Source organism: Pimephales promelas, chromosome 11, assembly GCF_988280905.1.
Source record: "Pimephales promelas chromosome 11, fPimPro1.hap1.1, whole genome shotgun sequence".
Taxonomy (NCBI): Eukaryota; Metazoa; Chordata; class Actinopteri; order Cypriniformes; family Leuciscidae; genus Pimephales; species Pimephales promelas.
The window spans coordinates 27,000,779-27,021,650 of record NC_142779.1 but is presented as its reverse complement, the minus strand read 5'-3'; the positions used below and the strand labels follow the sequence as shown (position 1 = coordinate 27,021,650).

The 20,872-nt window shown below is 37.3% G+C and overlaps 1 protein-coding gene across 4 annotated transcripts in view; it reads right to left on the bottom strand.

The window, feature by feature from the left end:
• The window catches only part of thada (THADA armadillo repeat containing), a 169,693-nt gene that overhangs the window by 33,801 nt on the left and 115,020 nt on the right, over window positions 1-20,872 (bottom strand). For all 4 annotated transcript variants that reach the window (XM_039653361.2, XM_089117242.1, XM_089117243.1 and 1 more), the window contains exons 29-31: window positions 15,127-15,295; window positions 5,109-5,221; window positions 2,653-2,735 (exon numbers count right to left, since the gene is read on the bottom strand). In XM_039653361.2, the coding sequence (XP_039509295.2) occupies window positions 2,653-2,735; window positions 5,109-5,221; window positions 15,127-15,295 (365 nt within the window). The remainder of the gene's footprint in view (window positions 1-2,652; window positions 2,736-5,108; window positions 5,222-15,126; window positions 15,296-20,872) is intronic.

Sequence of the window (20,872 nt, the reverse complement as noted above, 5' to 3'; positions counted from 1 at the left end):
TGACAATTTTTCTTAAGAAAAAAAGTCTCTATAAATTAAAGCTGTGAACTTTACAGGAAACCCTCTCAGTTGGTACAATACTATAATATTAAACATTACAATTAACAGTATTACAGACTATTACATGTATTTGCTATTTATTTTATTTTTTGCTACATAATTTTCAATCCCTTCAGTTATTCATCACACTTCCTCACTTTATATAAGATGTATATAATAATTCTGCGTATTACAGCCCGAGCACCTTTACGACGCAAAAGTTGTTAAAGTACATGTGCGATCTTTTTGTTTTTAAGTGTTCAGCTACATTTTATGGTGCTGGAAAACAGTGGGCCGTCTGTACTCACTACAGTAGTATACACACAAGCGGCAACGTGCTCGAACACATGGATTTTACATCATGCTCTGCCATCATTACCCAAACTGTGAAAAACAAAACCCAGACGACTGAAGAACGTGCAGAGCAGATGTGAGCATGCTTTCCCACAGTGAACGACCCCTACGCTGCCGACCACCTACTGACGAGTGTGTGCACGTTAGCCACAATTTATTCACCCGGGAGATAGAAATATGGGGAATACAGTAAAATTTGTGCCAAAATTATGTTAATGGCCATCAGAGAGAGAGAGAGAGAGAGAGAGAGAGAGAGAGAGAGAGAGAAAGGGAGAGAGAGAGTGAGAGAATGTTTGTTGGTGTATGTTGAGGGAGCATTTCTCATGCGGTAGTGTTTGATCCACACAGACTTGTAAACTCGTTCCTCATATGCCCAGCTAAAGCATCGCCAGTAAAAACACCATCACAATCTCTGCTTTGAGTCTCAGAGCCAAACTACTAAGAGCACTTGGCCTCATAACCACCTAACCCCCGGCCCCCCCTCCCCATCTTCACACACACGTCCTGTTTCACTGAGAAGTATTAGGATGGGAATACATGCAAGAACTGCCCAGAAACTTTCCGCTCCTACTTAGTTCCAAGACAAATGAAAAAGCAGATTGTTAAGGTCATTTTGTCCAGTTTGAAGTGTTATTGACAAATTAAAATGATAATTTCTTCACTGAATATACAGGAGACAGTGAGAGAGATACAAACAGACAGAGAATAAGAAAAAAAAAGTGCGGGAGGGACGGAGGGTGAATCTACACTTTATTTTAAGGAGTCCTTTTGTTACTGTGTAATTACACAAATACCTATAATATTAACTTTATGTATTTACTATGGAATTATGGTTTGTCTTGGGGTTAGTTGTTTGTAATTATGCACAATTTACTGTTATTACATGTATAGCATGTATGTGTAATATACAACAAGGATACTGTAAAAATAAAGTGTTACTAAAATGAGTGCAATTTTTTAGGGACCAAGAAAAAAACAACAACTTATGTTTGTAAAAAGTTGTATGTTAACTCATTATCTTTAATGGAAATTCTCATAACTATAATACAATGGGGTTAATGAATTACAGTAAATATGCTTTGATATATATTGCTTTTTTTATTGTTTTTTTTAATTAAAATTTAAAGAAGTTTTCTTTGCATTACAGTCATTAAAATGGTATGAAAAACAATCATAATGTTATTATCTTCATGGCTCCTCCAATGGCACATTACTTTCTTCTGTGTAACAAAAAAAAGATGATGCTTCACAGGAATATTTTCCCATATAATGTAAGCGGGTCACTGAAGTTGCAAAAGGACAAAAAAAAAGCACCATAAATTTGTCCATATACAATGTTTCATGTCTTCTGAAGTCCTACATTTGGTTTGATGTCAATAATTACAAATTGTATTGTCTCTACTAAACGCGGTAAGTGTGAATATGAGCAAGCACAAATGAAATTTCAAAGCTATGGTATAGGCCAGGGGAAGATTTTCACTGTATAACAATCAGTATTTTGGCGTTTCTCACACAAAGCGGTCATATGACCTCAGAAAACATGGAATATAGAGAATACCTTTATAGTTTTTCTTTAATGTGCCAGCTCCTTTTTGTCATCTGCCTTCATAGTACGGCAAAGAACAGTGTGAACATTCAGCCATCTCTTTTGTGTTATCCAGTAGAAAGTAAGACATATGGCTTTGACAAAAGTCTTTTGACAGTTTTTATTTATAGGTGATTCCATAAACTGAGAGAGGAAAACACCAGACAGAGTGTAAAATATAGAGATAGATGGAATACAATTTATGTTAAGAGAAATGAAAGGAAAGGTAGACAGAGATTAAAAGGGTGTTAAGACTGAGAGTACAGGGTAGAGTGTAAAAATAAATCTCTGCACAGCACAATCTGTGTGTGTGTGTGTGTGTGTGTGAGAGAGTGAGTGCCCCCATCATTTGTTATGTAAGTGATGGTAGGCGGGTGGGATTGTAAGAGTATGCTTGTTTTAAAATGATAAACACTGCCACCATGCCCACATGTGTGCAACACATGGGGCCCGCAAACATGCAGGGGCCGCCCCTTTTAACTGGGTCACACGGGCACAATTGTACCATCTGTCAGAGACCGTTTAGCGCTTTTCTTATTTAAGACTCGCAGGCCTCCAGCACACTCAAAATAACACACTCTCAAGCAGAAACCAAATTTCCTTGGTAAATAAACTAGACTGGAAGTTGGAAAACAAGCACTTACTTTGCTATCTATGGTGTTTTGAGCTCTTACCTGACACAGGAACTGGAATACATCCACAAAGACAGCCCAGCAGGTCTAGAAACGCACCACGTGTTACCAGACACAGATTACGCCTGTCAATTTGTGTGTGAGAGAGATTAAGTTAGGTGATTATTTCATACTTCATAGCATTTCATTGTATTTGTACAGAAACAACACTTTATTTTGCAAGTGTTATATACACATGGTGCGATAAAAAAAATAAAAAACAGAGAGGGGATATTTGAAGGAGAATGTCATCAATTGCATTTTAAAGTAGAAATTTAGGCATTTACAGTAAAAATACAGATTTTTTTGTTAGCATTTAACTAATTTTTAACAATTAACTTAACCATGAATTTATTTATACAATTTACAAGGTAGATAGATAATATACTACCCAAGGTAGATAAGCTACAGTACATTTTGAACATATTTCAGCAAAACAATATTAATCCAATTACAGGTTGTCTCTTGTTTTATCCCTTTAGGAAAACTGAATCACCATCTACTTTTAAAAATGGGAAATGCATCCCGTCTGACCAAGTGCAGATGTATCAAAAGAAAAAAAGGCAAGGACACGGGCATATGTGTCAAAAACACTTTTTTGTCACTATATTATAGTCAGAGTGACTGATAATGCATCCTGACTGCAATAGCGAGCAGTACAATTAAGTTCACACTGATTCTGAGGATAAAGCATCACATGTGTTGCCCATGGGCACAGAGGAAATTTAGGGCCCTGTATCTCAGACCAACTGCAGGGTAAGTTTGTGGGAGAGAATGTATGTGTTTGTGGATAGAAACTGTGGTAAGTATATGGAAGATGGTGTATGGTGTGTGTGTGTGTGTGTGCGCACAGCAAACGCTCATGGGCATGGGCGAGAACAAGAGGGCCAGTGTTTAGGGCTGACGTCAGTATTTCATCACTGAGATATTAATAACACAAACTCTCCCTCTCTTTGAATGCCTAGCTTCATCTTTTTGTGTCCCTCTGTTGCTCTTTAAACAAAAATTCTTACTCCGAATTCAACAAATTACCAAGCCAAAGATTATAGGGATATATGATCAGATGTTTGGGATCTCTGTCATTTCACCTTCAGAAATGAATCAGAAACTACAACATTCACCTCCGTCTTGGCCATTTGATTTAACTTCTAAAAGGTTAGTCATTTTACAGAAAACTTGGTTAAAAATAATAATGATAATAATAAAATAACATGATGGCTTATGTTTTTATTTCAGTTTTAGTTTGTTATTTTAGACATTAAGTTAAAAGTCCCCCTCTAGTCAATAATTGTATCCAATAAAACTAATCTTTTATCACCAAAATGACATATTTAAATCGTTTTACCTGTGAAATAAAAATTATTCATGCCTTAATATATATATAATATATATATATATATATATAGTTTGAATGTAACTACACCCTTGCTTCATTTAGTATATGCAGGCCCATGTATATGCTAATTAGCTCTGTCTCCACTCACTCAAACTTTCTTCCACTTTGTAGAAAACTGTAGTGAACTCTGCAAAATGGTGTTACATTATCAATGGTGTGTTATCAAACAGCTAATAATTTGTTGCTAATGTCACACAAACCATGTTCCCATTCACCATCTCATTCTGCCTTCTAACAATCAGTATCCTTAGAAACGCTTTGAACAAATCAGAACATCAGTGGAGAAAGTCATGTACTTCATTATAACATTGTAATTTACATTACTTAATTCACCTGCTATAAAAGTACTAGATTTTTTTTTCATCTCAACAGAAAAAAATATACCAGGATAACCCAGATTCGCAAGACTCCCCTGCTTCGCAGCATTGTAATGATGATATGCTGAGCCCACCCACACGTTGACGTGATTGGTTACACATTAGTTTGTGACGTCAGAAACACCAGTGATTTCAAACTGTGTTCTTTGGTTCACTGCAGTTTTAAATACTCAATAATAGTGTTGACTTATGTGGTTTGTCTGAAAGCATATTAAGATATACAAACAACTATTTATTTTAGTTTTGTTAACTATGATAAAACTGATTAGTACACTACTCACTGAATGAAACACTACATAGCACTGTCATGAGACAATGTAGCATACAATTGTTTGAAATGTTTATTGCTGTATGTTGTCCCATCTTACTCAACTATCCCAAAATGTATCTGGCTCATTAAGGAGTTTGTTATAAAGCATCAGAATGGATGAGTGAGAGAGGTCAGAGGGCACGTGGCTGTGTGACTCTTCCTGCAGCGCTGGGTCAGTGAGCAGTGAGCAGCCTTTGAAACACGAGCTCAGAGCCCAGAGAGCTCAATTAATACACCAATTAGTTGCAATGTTATTTTGTAAAAGAATGTTATTAGCAAATGCCAAATCAAAAATTGCTTGCACGCACACTGTTTTTGCTGATGTATATGCAAATACTGAAAGAAGTGACCAGTCTATAACCCTGACAGTACCCACCTTGTGCCGAGCCACAGCCTTGAAAAAATGGCACTGGCAAGGTCACAGTCCTGTGCATTTTCTGACTGGGGTCTGTGCGTGTCCGTCAGGTAGGATCGTAACAACGACAGCACCTGTGAAGGAGATGGAACACCTTTAATATGAGAATAAGTTGGAGAGAAAGAGATACAATACACAGAAAATAAAATATATATATATATATATATATATATATATATATATACACAGAGGGATCCGTGCCATCAGACTATAGTGAAATAATCAGACCAGAAACCAAGATATCAGACAGAGAAATCAGAGTACCCATTGCAATCTGGCTAAGTATTCTCATTTACTTTTTCCCTTAATTGTGATCGTAATTTAGAGATGGAGAGATCAGATTTAAATCAGAGAGCTCAGACAGAGAAAACAGAGAAAGGGATCAGAGAGAACAACCAAAGAGTTTAGACAGAAAGAAGGAAGACATATAAATCAGATAGACATGCGATGGATATCAAAGACGGATATCAGAAATAAATAATAGGGATCAGACAGGGGAATCGGTAAGAGTTTAGAAAGAGATCAAAAAGAGAATTCAGACGGATAATTCAGTGAGAGATCAGACAGGAGACATCTGGCAGAATCAAACACAGGTGTACATAAAGGAATAATTTATCATATTTAGGGATACATGATACATCGGAAACCATATCGGAAAATTTGGCTGATAAATTAAAGCTGATAAATAATGTATTATTTCCTTCAGCTGAGACACGATGATGGTTTTGAATTGCTTGAAATATGATTGGAATCACGGTTAAGTGCAACATGTGAAGAGGAAGTCTATCATAAAGGCTACATAATTTACAATTATCATGAGAACATTATAATTGTGTGCATGGGACACGGATTTAATGGCAAGACTTGTTTTTGTGGTCAGGCTCTTCAAATTATATGAAAATTTGGATTAAGATTGGCTTTCAAATACAAGGAATTATCAGTTATCGAGCAAAATTTTCATTTCGGTGCACCACAATTAGAAAGACGGATCAGATTCTTCATTAGTTAATCTTTCTCAATCTGAAAGATATCTGACAGAAATCAGAGGAAAAAAACGGATTCCTCTTTAGGTCTTCTTTTTTATTTATTAGTTCAATTAACATCCTTGCATAACAGTCTATAGGGAGGGAGTAAAATGAAGGCGAGTAGATGGCTCTATGCATGCCCGGTTAAAGAGAGTGTACAGAAAGCTGAAATAGTCACTACTGGTTTACAGCCGCAATGTGGAAGCCACTCATTATGCCTCGGGAGGGAGAGGCACAGGGCAAAACAAGTCTGACCATGAAATACCAGGCCTGGCCTTCAAGCTGTGGACACCCCCGACACTAGCGGCCCACACCCTGTATCCCACACATCTAGCCCAGGCCTGCTTGCCCTGTCGGGTGGGAAGGCCCACGACGTCCGACCTCGGAGGAAAGTGTGTGTATTTATACTGACGAACTGCACAACTTGAGACCGACCACAAACCGATGGCAGTGGCTAAGGGCAAAAATAAACACCCCATAGAGGTCCATAATTCAGCATACAGAGAGTGGTGCACACATTTAGAAAAGAAACATGCACAAACAAACACCAGCACACGGCCTTAATGCAGTGCTAGACACTGACCTTTGACACAGAAAGGCCGTTGGGTCGACTCTCAAATACGACTGCAAGGAAAAGTTTTAACCTGTGGGCGGACACATTTCTGAAAAGATTCGGAAAGTCTGGATGCAATCTAAATCTAATTAAGCTCATTTGTCTCATCAGTTTGATTGTTTTGTTTTATAGGCTTTTCCTTAAAGAAGAAATAAAGCTTGTGTGAGTGGGTGTTACAAGGCTGTTTGAAACGATCACTGCATCCAGACCTTTGGCAGCAATGCACAAAAGAGGAACACACACGCATACAACACAAACACCTAACTGGCAGCACAAAAATATGTGAGGGCAAGTAATATATGAATTAACACATACTTCGCTTCCACTCTCATGCAGTTTGAGAAATAGTCTGGGTTTTTTGAGAGAGAGAGAGAAGTAAAAGTGCAGAACGATTACACAAATACACCTCTGTCTGGTGTTTTTATATTAATTGAACATTTATTTGATATGCACTTATATTATTAGTTGACATCTTAAAATCACATTTCTAATTTGTAAGTAAATTTGGTTACACTTTATTTTAAGGTGTCATTGTTACAGTGTAATTATATATAATTACTGCTAGGATTCTGATTTGGTTGATTTTTAAGAAAATGGTTAGGAGGCTGACTCAGTATACACCACCACCTAGTGTGTGTGAGTGTGTGTGCGCATGTGGAAGACCCACATTGACTGCACTGTGTCTGCTGATCTGATTTAATGTTTTCAAAACACACAGTTGATTCATTTCCCCGTGGAACCTGGATGTTACCTAGGGCTTTTTTGAAAGAAGAGAAAGCTGTTTCTGAGGTGTCAGGTTAGGTTAGTGCTGCTCAATCTGTTTCCCTCATTAGCCAGCGTCTAAAGGGAACCAGTCAGTTGTGTCAACAGAGGTTTTAAACTGAACTCTGCAGGGTTCAAGCGGTTTACTCAGCAGAGATGGTTTTGTTATCAAAATGGCACTTTGAAACACTGTGCTGACAGACTTCTTCATTTCATCCTGGTATCAACACTGTATAATGTAAATCAACGATTGTGGGTGTGTTGTGTTAAGGAAGGTATACACACAGTGAAGCTATTTTTATGTAAGCTTACTCATATCCGTTTCAACAACAACAAAAAGTCTTTAATTCAGGCTCGAGACAACATCTATTCCTCCCACTCACACCTTTTTTGTATTTCACTTTCTCTTGCCATTTCTGTTTTCTGTTTAAACAAACACACTGTAACATTTGCCTATGGTCAGCAATGTCCAAAGGAAAGTTAATGAATCATTTGTTCTACAGAGATGGTTTACATCTCTGTAAGACGTTCTGGTGGGTGATACATAGAAGATAGAATATGAAATTGAAAAATTGTGGAAAGGGGTCTTTTGACTCAAATTAAAACAATCTGGTACCTAAAAAACTGATTTCGGATAGACTTCTGATGCTGCATGGTTTAATGATGTACAGCAAAATAGAAAGGTCTTTGGGGATAACTGAGCGAATATTTAATTAGAGTGGTAGTAGTTTAATTAAGTCTAAGCAGTTTAGGTAACCAGCCATGTTTGCCATGATGAAACCGCCCAGTAAACCAGACCAACCACCTAACAATGGCCTAGAAACATCTTAGAGAACATCCTAGAAATAGCACTCAGAACACCTTATCAACTGAAAAGCAATTCCCTTGCAACCAACCTACATTAATAACATGGTGGTAAGTTTTGCAAGTCCCATTCTCATTTTCTAATGGAAAATGGAAAAGTCTAAAATAATGTAGTTTTATGCCACTCTCATGGCACATAAAAGAGTTTAAAGAGATAAAAAAAAACATGAAAATTTTGAAAATATGTTAAGTCTTATGGGTTTTGAATGGCATGAGAGCAAATGACGACAATTTTTTTTTGTTTTTTTGGATGAACTATGCCTTTAAGGATTTTATAACAAACACAGACAAAAACAAAGCTATGCATAGGAAGTGGCATCTATTTGCAGATGCTGTGGTACACACATACACCACTCCTGCATGCACTTCAGGTATGCGCATCAGATAGCAGCATGAGGGCAGTGCTCCAATAATAATGTTACATTATCACTAGCTGATCTGAAAATACTTCACACCATAAACCACCCCCCCTCCCCAGTCCCCCATCACACACGGACAAGATGTGCAGCGTCTGTTATCTGTTCCTAATCTGGTCGTACACACAAACATACAGAATTTCCATATTCAAAGAGTCATGAGAGAGTCACTGCGACTCAGTGAATCGAAATCAACAACATGGATCAACAAATCAACAAGAAAATAAAGAGCCCTTTTCACTATCAATTTCCCTGTCTTTTGCTGTCTCTTTTATAGTTCATGCAATTCTATTTTTATTTATTTTAGATATATGCTTGTTTATTGGTCTTTTAGAGTGCAAACAGGATCAAATAAGAATAGAACTGCATTAAAAATAAATAAATAAATAAAATAAACCTTTGCAACTAAAGCCTTGTTAATGTCAACTAACTTTCATTAGAGTATTAACAGACTAGCAGACTAGTGTTAGTACTAGTAGTGTTAGGTGCTAGGGTTCAGATTAGTCGAATAAGATGACGTAGTTGCAAAGCTACTTAGTAGAATGTTTTAAGTGGATAATCGAAACAAGTCTTACCAATACGTTTGATAAATAAATAATAAAACAAATACAAAATAGTGTATATATACATATACGTATATAAATTTCACTACAGTTAAATTTTTTTAATGTTCTTGTTGTAAAGTCTCTTAGTGCTTAGAAAAAAAAGGGATGCACCGATGTTGTCAGATACCGATAATTCTTTATATTTGAAAGCCGATAAAAATCCAAATTTTTATATAATTTTTGAGAGCCTGATAACAAAAACAAAAGTCCCACCATTAAAAGCCACGTCCAAGCACACAATTATAATCTTCTCATGATATTTTATTGTAGCCTCTATGACATACTTGCTGTGCATGTTGTACTTAACTGTATTCTCCTTAAAAAAAAAAAAAAAAAATTCCAATCATATTTCAAGCAATTCAAAACCATCATGGCGAACAGTGTGCTACATTTTTTTACTTGCCCGATGAGACGAGTAGCATGATTAAAACATCAATTACAAAAAAATAACTAAGAAAGTACTGAAACTTTACCAACAAAAAATGTTTTGGTTGAGAATGATTCTGATCTACTGTATTTACATTCAACGTAAATGGCGATTGATATGGATGATAGATGATCAATTGACGTAATAAGGTTGCGCCAGTTGAGGCTTGTGCCAAAGTCTGTGTGTGTATATTGGATATTTACATCTAATAATTTAAATCGCGGCAACAACTTCAGGTTGGTAGTCCAAGACATTGTAGTCAATCTGTTTAGACAGTCGTTGAGTGTACACTCAGTTGTACACTCTTCATTGTACTCTTCATTTTGGATTCAGCCTTGGTCAACTAAATTTTAAATTGTCGGTTAGTCACAGAATAGTTTAGGCGCTTCAAACTATCGCTGTTGCAGAGACTATTGTGTACAGGCAGCAGGATTGTGTTGCTGACACTGATGGGCAGTAACGCGTTAGAAGTAACGCGTTACTGTAATCCAATTACTTTTTTCTAGTAACGAGTAAAGTAAGGGATTACAATTGAAAAAACAGTAATTAGATTACCGTTACTTCCCCGTAAACAGCCTGCGTTACTGCGTTAACCGTGATTTTGTTTAGTCAGACCGTCTCGTGACATGAGTCGTGCGTGAATAAAAATGATGTATGAGCGCCGCGACATCAGTGAGAGACGACTAGAGCGCGGGAGAAAGCAGCCGAGCTGCCAACTGTCACACACGCTCACACGACACCCCCCACCCCCACCCCCGATTTCTCGCGCTGAAGTGTCAATCCCGTCGGTCAAATGGCTGAAAGATGAGTTTATCTATAAATCTAACCGTTGAGCCACATTTGTGATTGACTAGTTATACCGCAAATTAGTTCAAATCTCCCGGAATCCAGAGCGAGCGCGCATGCGAGACTGTGTTCCAAAGTCCAAACTTTGTATCGTGCGCACGACGAGGAGAGCGAGAGAGAGACTTGCGTAGTATGCAGAGAGCATCCTGATCTGGAAACTGGACCCCCGTTGGAGAATGTCAAAATTCTACCTCAAATCTGAGCAAGCATGTCACGAGACAGCCTCACACGGTTAACTAAAGCAGCAAGCCGGTACAGGAATATGAAACTTACTGACTGAAAAAAAACCCTGAACCCCCATCTGACCGCTGCGGCTACATGCTGATGGGACATAACCACTGTTTAACTCCAAAAGAAAAAAAAAAAAAAAACAGAAAAAAACTTTTTTGATCAACTAATTTTTGCTCCTCTCTGCACTTTACTGTTAAAAGACGTAAGTGTTAATAATTTGTAATATAGTCAGGAGCGACTTTCATGATTTTGTTGCTGTATTTTTACATCTATTCAAATGAAGGATTTTAAACATATTTATTTTATATTCTGGAATATGTAGAAATTTATATTAACAGAAGAAGGGCTGTCTTTATTTCATTAAAATATGGTGGAATGTGCAGAAAAGAGGTTTAAATGTTCAACAATTTTCTTCTAGTCTGAGACTGTTGCATTTAATTTAATTTTTGCTCGATGCAATGTGCATGAAGTTAAAATATTGAAAGAAGTAAAACAAGTTTTAAAAAAGAATTTGATTACATTTTAGATGGAATATGCAGAAAGAATAGAATTAGGCTGAAAGGTCTATGCTTTAGCGTATTCAGGTCGTGCATCATGTTTTTGAAAAGTAACTTAGTAAAGTAACTATTTTGAAAATAAGTAATCAGTAAAGTAATTGGATTTCTTTCTTAGAGAAGTAATCAGTAATCAGTAACTAATTACTATTTCCAAGTAACTTGACCAACACTGGTTGCTGATAACTTGCATTGTATAACAATCAGCCGGCCTTCACAGTCTCGAAACACTACCGGTCCACCGGGAAAAGTCCTGACTCTCCGGATTGCCATGCCGCTATTCACCGGCGGCCACATTATCACTTGTGCTCGCACATGCAACCGTCTCGCTGTAGTGTTTGTCTCATGACAGCTGCAGCTTCTTTGCTGTGTGCGTGAGGAGAAAAAACACAGACGTCCATAGGGAGGCACTGGAAGTGTGCGTTGCACACACCAACATGAAATACGTCTCAATCTGGAAGGCGGTCATTCATAAAAGTATCGATACTAATCAATTTAGGTATCGTGAGGTTTTTAATTTCTGAGTATCGCGATACTTTTGAAGTACCGGTGCACCGTGAAACACTAGTCCTTGGTTATCCTGGCTGTGTGCTTCGGGTCACTGTCATGTTGGAGGACCCATCTTCAATGTTCTAACTGAGGGAAGGAGGTTGTTCCCCAAAATCTCGCAATACATGGCCCCGGTCATCCTCTCCTTAATACAGTGCAGTCACCCTGTCCCATGTGCAGAAAAACACCCCCAAAGCATGATGCTACCAACCCCATGCTTCACAGTAGGGATGGTGTTCTTGGGATGATACTCATCATTCTTCTTCCTCCAAACACGGTTAGTGGAATTATGACCAAAAAGTTCTATTTTGGTCTCATCTGACCACATGACTTTCTCCCATGACTCCTCTGGATTATCCAAATGGTCATTGGCAAACTTAAGAAGGGTCTTGACATGTGCTGGTTTAAGCAGGGGAACCTTCCATGCCATGCATGATTTCAAACCATGACGTCTTAGTGTATTACCAACAGCAACCTTGGAAATGGTGGTCCCAGCTCTATTCAGGTCATTGACCAACTCCTTTCCTATGTAGTTCTGGGCTGATTTCTCACCTTTCTTAGTATCATTGAGACCCCACGAGGTGAGATCTTGCATGGAGCCCCAGTCCGAGGGAGATTGACAGTCATGTTTAGCTTCTTCCATTTTCTAATGATTGCTCCAACAGTGGACCTTTTTTTTCCACCAAGCTGCTTGGCAATTTTCCCGTAGCCCTTTCCAGCCTTGTGGAGGTATACAATTTTGTCTCTAGTGTCTTTGGACAGCTCTTTGGTCTTGGCCATGTTAGTAGTTGGATTCTTACTGACTGTATGGGGTAGATAGGTGTCTTTATGCAGCTAACAACCTCAAACAGGAGCATCTAATTTAGGATAATAAATGGAGTGGAGGTAGGGGTGGGGGAAAAAAATCGATTTTTAGATGCATCGCGATGCGGACGTGGACGATTCTGAATCGATTCACAAATGTCAAAAATCGATTTTCAAAATATATATATATATATTTATAATAACGTAATATTGACGGTGGAACGCGAAAGACGGAACTCTGAAGCGCAGAAGTTCAGTGGAGTGCACATAACAGAGACAGACGCGATGACTGAGCGCTGAATCCAAACACCCTCCTCGCTAAAAGCTGACGTGTGGAGGGGTGTGCGATATCATGATTTTTGACCGTGGACGATTAAATGTCTTCACGATCTGCTTTTGAATAAATATCATAGTGTCGTGTAACAGTGCATTCTATTAGTTCAGTTCTGGCGACTCTGTCTCAACTGTACAACGCGACGTAGCCTACACATCACACGTTAAGGAATAGGTACGGGACACTGCAATTCACAAAAGTTCATTATTTGCATAAGCCTTGTCGGTTAAACATTTAATTCACGTGATGATGCGCTGTTCTAACGTGTGCTTTCCTGAACGCATACCCCCGACGCTCACAGGCACAAGCCTGTCAAACAGTGTCTGAATACTGGACTAAGTTATCTTTCGAGTCTTATAATGCTAATACTGTTAAATACACAAAATGTGTAAATAAACAGAATTGGCTATGTCTTCTAAAGTGAAAGCAAACATCTGAGAGAAAATCTGGTGTAATATGCGTCTATTAAATGCGTTGCGTGCTGGTCTAAAACTTACTGTCTATGGTCTAAAAGCGACAGGAGTAAATAGCACTGCCGCTCGTCTTTAAAGGGATAGTTCACAAAAAAACAAACAAAAAAACAAAAAACAAACAAACAAACAAATCTGTTATTATTTACTCACTCTAATGTTGTTCCAAACCTGTATTAATTTCTTTCTTGTGCTGAACACAAAAGAAGATTTTTTTTGTTGAATGTGGGTAATCAAACAGCAACTGTTCGGTTACCACATTATTCAAAATAACTTTTATTTTCAACAGAAGAAAGAAAGCTGGAAAGGAGCTGGACAAGAGCCACACTAGTTGTAAGCTTTGTAGAATAAAACTAAAATATTTCGGAAAATATAAAATATTTAAGTATGCTGCTAGTTCAGGCACACATTTATTTTCGTTGGTTCTTTGCAATGTTAATAAAATATATTGTACATTAATTCTTCATGGGTCATTACTTTGTATTTTTAAAGCCAAGTATTTATAGTCTCACACACACACACAAACACACACAAAAAAGATTCAGATAATCAATTTAGCATCGAATCGCAAGCCCTCTGAATCGTAATCGAATCGAATCGTGAGGTGCCAAGAGATTCCCACCCCTAAGTGGAGGTGGGCATTTTAAAGGCAGAATAACATAGCCTGATAGACAGGTGTTCAAATACTTATTTGCAGCTGTATCATACAAATAAATAATTAAAAAAAATAATACATTGTGATTTCTAGATTTTTTTTTTTAGATTATGTCTCTCACAGTGGACATGCACCTACGATGACAATTTCAGACACCTACTTGATTTCTAAGTGGGAGAACTTGCAAAATAGCAGGGTGTTCAAATACTTATTTTCCTCACTGTATGCTCGCACACAATTCCAGTTTCATGCACAGAAACCTGCTTTAGTGTCATAAATACAACATCTCACTGTCTCTATCCACAATTATCTCCTAAGCTTCTAAGTTTTATGGTGATGCTGTTTTATCACTTAAATTTCCCTTTGGAGTTCAATTATCCATGTTTATCAATTCTATAAAATACTATATATTATGTCAGCGGCGTGGCTTAGTGGTTAGCGAAAATGCTGACACACATTGAGTGGTGGCGTTAATGTGGGTGAAGCAAGTTTGAGTCAAGCATGCAACATTCCTAATTCCTGTTTCCATTGCTTGCCCACATCAATTGCTGGGTGTACCAACAATAAAAAAATATATATATTATTAAACATTTCTGCAATAACAACAACAAAACACTTGCAATGAAATATGACAATGTTTCAAACGAGAATAATTCAGGTATCAGCATCTTTCAGAAAATAGCATATTGGACAATTTAAAGCTAATTTCTAACGAAAAATTTAAAATGGATTTAAAAATACTCTTGTAGATGCTGTTTATGTAATGTTGCACAACTTCATGGATTGCTTAATGGAATGCATGTGACAAGGGAGGATTCACACACCTGAAGCAATGTTCCATGTATGTGGTTTTGTTGGATTCCTGGTCCAGGTTCTTCAGGCAGCTCTTCCAGTAGAGTTTGGATAGTGGAGGGAACTTGAGTTACCAGAACGAAAGGAACCAGGGCTCTCGCAGCCATTTCACGTGTGCGGTACACTGCTGAGCGACCACACCTACAAGAAAACCAAAGTACAACGGTCAACAGGTTCACAATTATATTTCAGCTGCTTCATGAACTCTTAAACTCAGAGTAACTGCATGGCATGGTAAGACAGATTTTGAGGAGGTTGCGGTAAAAGAGTGAGAAGTATTTTAGGAATTAAACTCTCAAACTGCATCTTCTTGAGAGTCACCCAAGACTATGCACTGTGCACACTCATTCCTATGACTTCATGAGGTGCATCCTGGGATGCTTTAAAACAAGCATTGAAAGAGTTGACATGTACTAAAAACAGTAAAAACTGTACATGGTAATGTTGTAAAATGTTACAATTTAAAATAAACTTTTTCTATTTTAATACATTGTAAAAGGTATTTATTTTTGTGAGGGCAAAGCTACAATTTTAGCATCATTACTCCAGTCTTCAGTATCACATCACATGGTCCCTCTATTATATTCTATTGTATTCTATTGTATTCTATTCTATATTTTCAAGAAATATAACATATTATTATTAACATTGAAAAGTTATATTTTTGTGCTGCTTAAAATTGTGGAAACCAAGAAACATTTTTCCAGGATTCTTTGATAAATAGAAAGGCCAAAAGCATTTATCTGGAATATACATTTTGTAACAATGCAAAAGTGTATACTGCCACTTTTTTATCAATTTAGTGCATCCTTGGTGAATACAAGTATTAATTTCTTTAAAAAAAAGATAAAATCCTACTGACTGCAAATGTTTGAACAGTATTGAAAGTTTAGCAAATAAATAAATAGATACATGGGCTAAGTGTATAGCTGCTTACTAAACAAAATCAAACATTTCAACATGAGCAAAAGCTATAAAGTCTCTTAAAAGTATTTTAAGTCTTTAAAGCCTAATATCAGAAGGACTTTAAAGTCATGAGAAACACATATTCATTCAAGTGTGTTCAAACTTTGATGCTACTACATCTGTATGTAAAAACTGTCATTTTATAGATTACTGGAAGTTGTACTGAACTCTTTTAGCCTGGTAGTAGAGTGGGGGGTCGGACACATTTCCAGAGCAGCCCCCTGATGACTGAGATGACTGCTTTACAAGCACTAAATCTAAAAAGTTCTGGAAACTCCCTCCCAGAAACTCCAGAGACACGGAATAGAAAATATCCATCCATCAAACAGAGGGGGGCAGGAAAAAGAGAAAAAGAAAAATGATAGCGATCATTCCTCTAGATAAATGAATGGATGTTCAACAGATGAATAGATAGAAACAACAAATAAACTTTAGCTAGACTTGGGGAGCTGTGATTGGGATCTGCTGACAGCAGATGAGAGCGAGCATGGAGGAATGATTTTGTGTTAACATTTGCATTCTCTCCAAGACCTAACTGCAGCTAGAGAACACTCACTGACATTACTGACCTCATACATGGCATATAGATTCTGAAAGGGACACGTTAATCTGTACGACGACAAAGTCTGGGGAGGCGAATGAAACCCATGTCATAACAAATGAAACTTTAAATTAAATATAACTACTGTTCACAGGATAGAGACAAGGTAGAACACTTGATACAGGATATTGTGCAGATTCATAACCTGCTATTGACAGAGCTTCTAGTCAAGCACCTCTTTGATTCTTGAAATAGTCATGAAGAGCACCTGTAACCATACCAACAATGGGCCTGTCCGTATACCCACACTTGCGGTCTTCACATTTGACCACTTGTCTAGCTACATGACGTACATTTTGATTTTCAATACTTTGAACTAACTTCAGTTAGTTCCTTTATAACAGACGACACAATTCAATAATTTTGTAACTTCTAATTAAGTGCTAAAATGTAGTTGCAAACATTTAAAAAAATGCACTCATCTTTGTACCAATACAAGTTTACAAAACATTTTACAGTAAAAAATATTTTACAACCAAATTATATGTAATAGCTAATTCAACTTGCATTCGAACATTGTCTCACGATTTCAGCGTATGTGAGTTCCAGAACATGATGAATGATGGGATGCGGTGGTTAGCCTCAAATACCGCTCTGAAGCAGTATTCAATTTTGTCTGCATTAAAGGCACTGAGCTTTGACATTTTTCAGATCTGGGCAGTAGCGGGCGGCCTTTGCTATATTTCATCCGTTTCACTTGAAACAGGCCTCACAACAGGCAGACTTAAGCTCGAAAAAGAGCCCTGCCCTGCCATTACAAACCAAGGCCAGAAAATATAAAATGCAAAATGAATAATGTATTGACGTAATAAGTTTGCGCCAGTTGAGGCTTGAGCAGCCTGTCTGTGTTTGAGGCAGATTCTCGTGGAGAAATCAAAACCAATGGGACTAAAAATGACACATATTATATTAAGATATGGGGCAATATCTGAAACGCAAGAAGCAAGTGCAAAGTGCAAGTAACTTTGTGGGCGGGTCTTGGGTGCTGTTGCTATTTTACCGGCGGGATAAATGACTCTTGTGCCGAGCGCATGTTTAAAAGGGGTTGGTCTGAAGTAGCTTCATTAATCATAGGTGTGGTTTGGGCGTACAGAAATAAACCAATCAGAGCGTCATTTCACATTCCCTTTAAGAGTATGATGAACAAGCCAAGGAGATCAATGTCCAAGGAGATCAATGTTCTCGTCAGGGCCGTAAAAGAAAGGAAGGGACATTGGGGATGGGACAAACCCACCCAAATAAGCTTCGGTTAAACATGCAAATGATCATTTGGGTACATGTGTAAGGTTTATGCCTATTTTTCCTATCGCCATGAACACAACTTGTGTTTTAATAGTTTTCCTTATAATAATGTATCATTTGCAAAAAGTAAAATGTATCTGTGTAGATGAGAGAATCATCTACAGTGTATGTGCATTGTTCACACTCTGTATTATGGCCAAGCATGCTTGCTTAAAATAGCATCTGAATGTAGACGCAACGCGCCACTGACTTTAGACCAGTAAAAACATGGTCATTTGCGAAATTATTTTCTTGAACTGCAAAATATCACCAGGGGCTGTTTGCGTCAAAACACGCCTCCTTTTCACGCCCAGGGAGCGCAAGTTCATTTCCTAGTTTACCGACGTGCGTCTGTGGAGGAAAAAAGCCCGATTTGCGCGGGTGCAAAATAGGAATGATAAATGCGTCAATGTATAAAGTCATTTGCGCCGGGTGCAAGATAGGGCCCAATGTCTGTGAGTGTTCTTGTTTTTAATATTTATAACAGGACATAGTTAAGCAATACCACACAAGCAAGCGTGTGCTGTTTTCTCAGATATCAGCAGGATTGCAAATATGATAATTATTTTATACAACAGTTCAATAAACTAGAAGGTAAAATCAGGTGACTTATATTTTAGAATCAGAAGATTGTCTAATTTGGCTTTTGCTTTTTTTTTTTTAGTTCCAAACAAATCCACAGTAGAGCCATTGTGCATCTCTGAGCAACACTTGATTTGTGTTGAATGAACTGAATGAATTCATATTGAATAAATGACTCACTCGCTAAGGCAGTGATTTGCTGCCATGTACTGGTGGGTTTAGTTTCACATTTAAAAGTAGAAATACCTTTTTTTTAAATGAAAAAACAAACAAAAACAAAACAAAAACAAAGATACATTTATCAAAATATATTTTTATGCTCCACAAAAGTCAGTCTTGGAACTCTTTACATTTGACATTTAACATTAACTAATTAATTAATTTAACATTAATTTTAGGCAGTGCACTTAACAGGTTACATACACATGGCACATGATAATATAGGAAGAGAAGGTGGGGCATGTCATAAATAACTGTCTGATGACCACTGGAATATGTGTGGACACACTCCAAATGGGACAGAAAGAAAGCAGGAGACGCCAGCAACAGACAGCCAGACATGTGAACCTTCACCTGCTGGGTTTAGCATATAGACATCCCCATTAACCCCATGACATACATGTCGCCTTCAGCATTCACAGCAGTCCACAGACACAGCTGGTCACATGACACAAGAACAGAGATCTATTTATGGCTGTAAATATTTGAGACACACAAAAACAGCCTAAACTGCTGCACTCACCTTTTCTTTTATGCATTAAAAAGTACAATATGTGAGAATTTTGTATCAAATTAGCCCAAAACCACTTGCACGGTGTTATATATTTCTGTTAATTATGTTACATTATTCTAAATGTTTCCAATTTGTAAATTTAGAGAAATTCACACTTTTAAATAGTGCCTGTCCCTTGTCACTTGTTGCCTGTCAACGACGTAATATCCGCGTTATCACTGGTTTCCACAATTACTGCCATAGTAACCATGGCGACAGATGTGGACAACTGCATAATGTTTAGAGGCACGCTGTTGTTGTTTTGTTCAAACATTATGGACCAGGGCAAGCAGACTTTGGGATAAAGGATAACTAAAATGAGGATGAATATCGGCATGGCATTTTCGAGACACCAAGAGCTTTACGACTAAGCAGAAAAGGAGAATTGCCGGTGCAACACATAAATCTTCTTAGTAATAAATTTACATAATGACTAACTTTGACTTGATGAGAAGCTGCTCTTGCACTATTAGACAGGTGAGCAAATGTACATACTGTAAAACAAATCAATGTTATATAGCTCAACATGATGAAATGTTATGATCATTAAGTTATTCTAATGTTGATCTACTTTACTGCTAGTCTCATATAGCCAACAAACTAACACATTGAATAACATTCTAACTTTCAACACACTCAAATACTGTTTAGTATGATAGTGTAATGTTAGACCAAGTGAAACAGTGCTGCGTTACCTCACGTTTAATTCGTCAAATAAACTGACCTGTGTGTGTAGTAATTCAGCACTTGTGGGTAGTTTGGTAGAATGAAATGTATTCATTCCTTTATATCCGCGGGACTTCCGTGTGGCACTGATATCTCTCTCTCGTTAGCAATCCCGCCTTGCTTCATACCACAGTCATGTTCAAAACATGAATGTTTTCACTCTACATAAACATTATTAGATCTATCAGCATGACAGCAAGTTCCATGATTCCGCTTATCACCGCATCTTCAACCTACGCCTTCTAGTAAGAGGTTAGCGACACCAAGTTGCAAAAAACACAAAACAAAACAAAAAAACAAACAAAAATTTTTTTTGTAGCTTTAAAGTAATAGTTCACCCAAAAATCATGAACTAAACCTGATGGCATATTCCATGTATAAGCAAATATAGTATAAAAAAATGCACAACATATTTAAATTAAGAAATTTCTAAAGTCAATATTATCATAATTCATCAAAAGTGGATCATGAGCAATTGCTTGGCATAAATTCACAGTATTTCTTAATTGCAAATTGATCTGAAATCACGTGCAACAGCCTTGCACTTTTAGTGCTGAACATGCAGCACTAACATTTATTTAAATCATCTCCTTTTGAAAGTTAATAGTCACATTAGGCCACTTCTCAGACTATTGTTTTTCCATCCACAAATTTAAGAACTCTTAATATTTAAGATTAACAATTTTAATGGCGTTAACTTTGATCAACCCAAATTTAATGGGTCGTTTCCATTGAGCGGTACGGTACGGTACGCAATTATTTGCATTTCTACTGTCAAAAGTTGTAAATG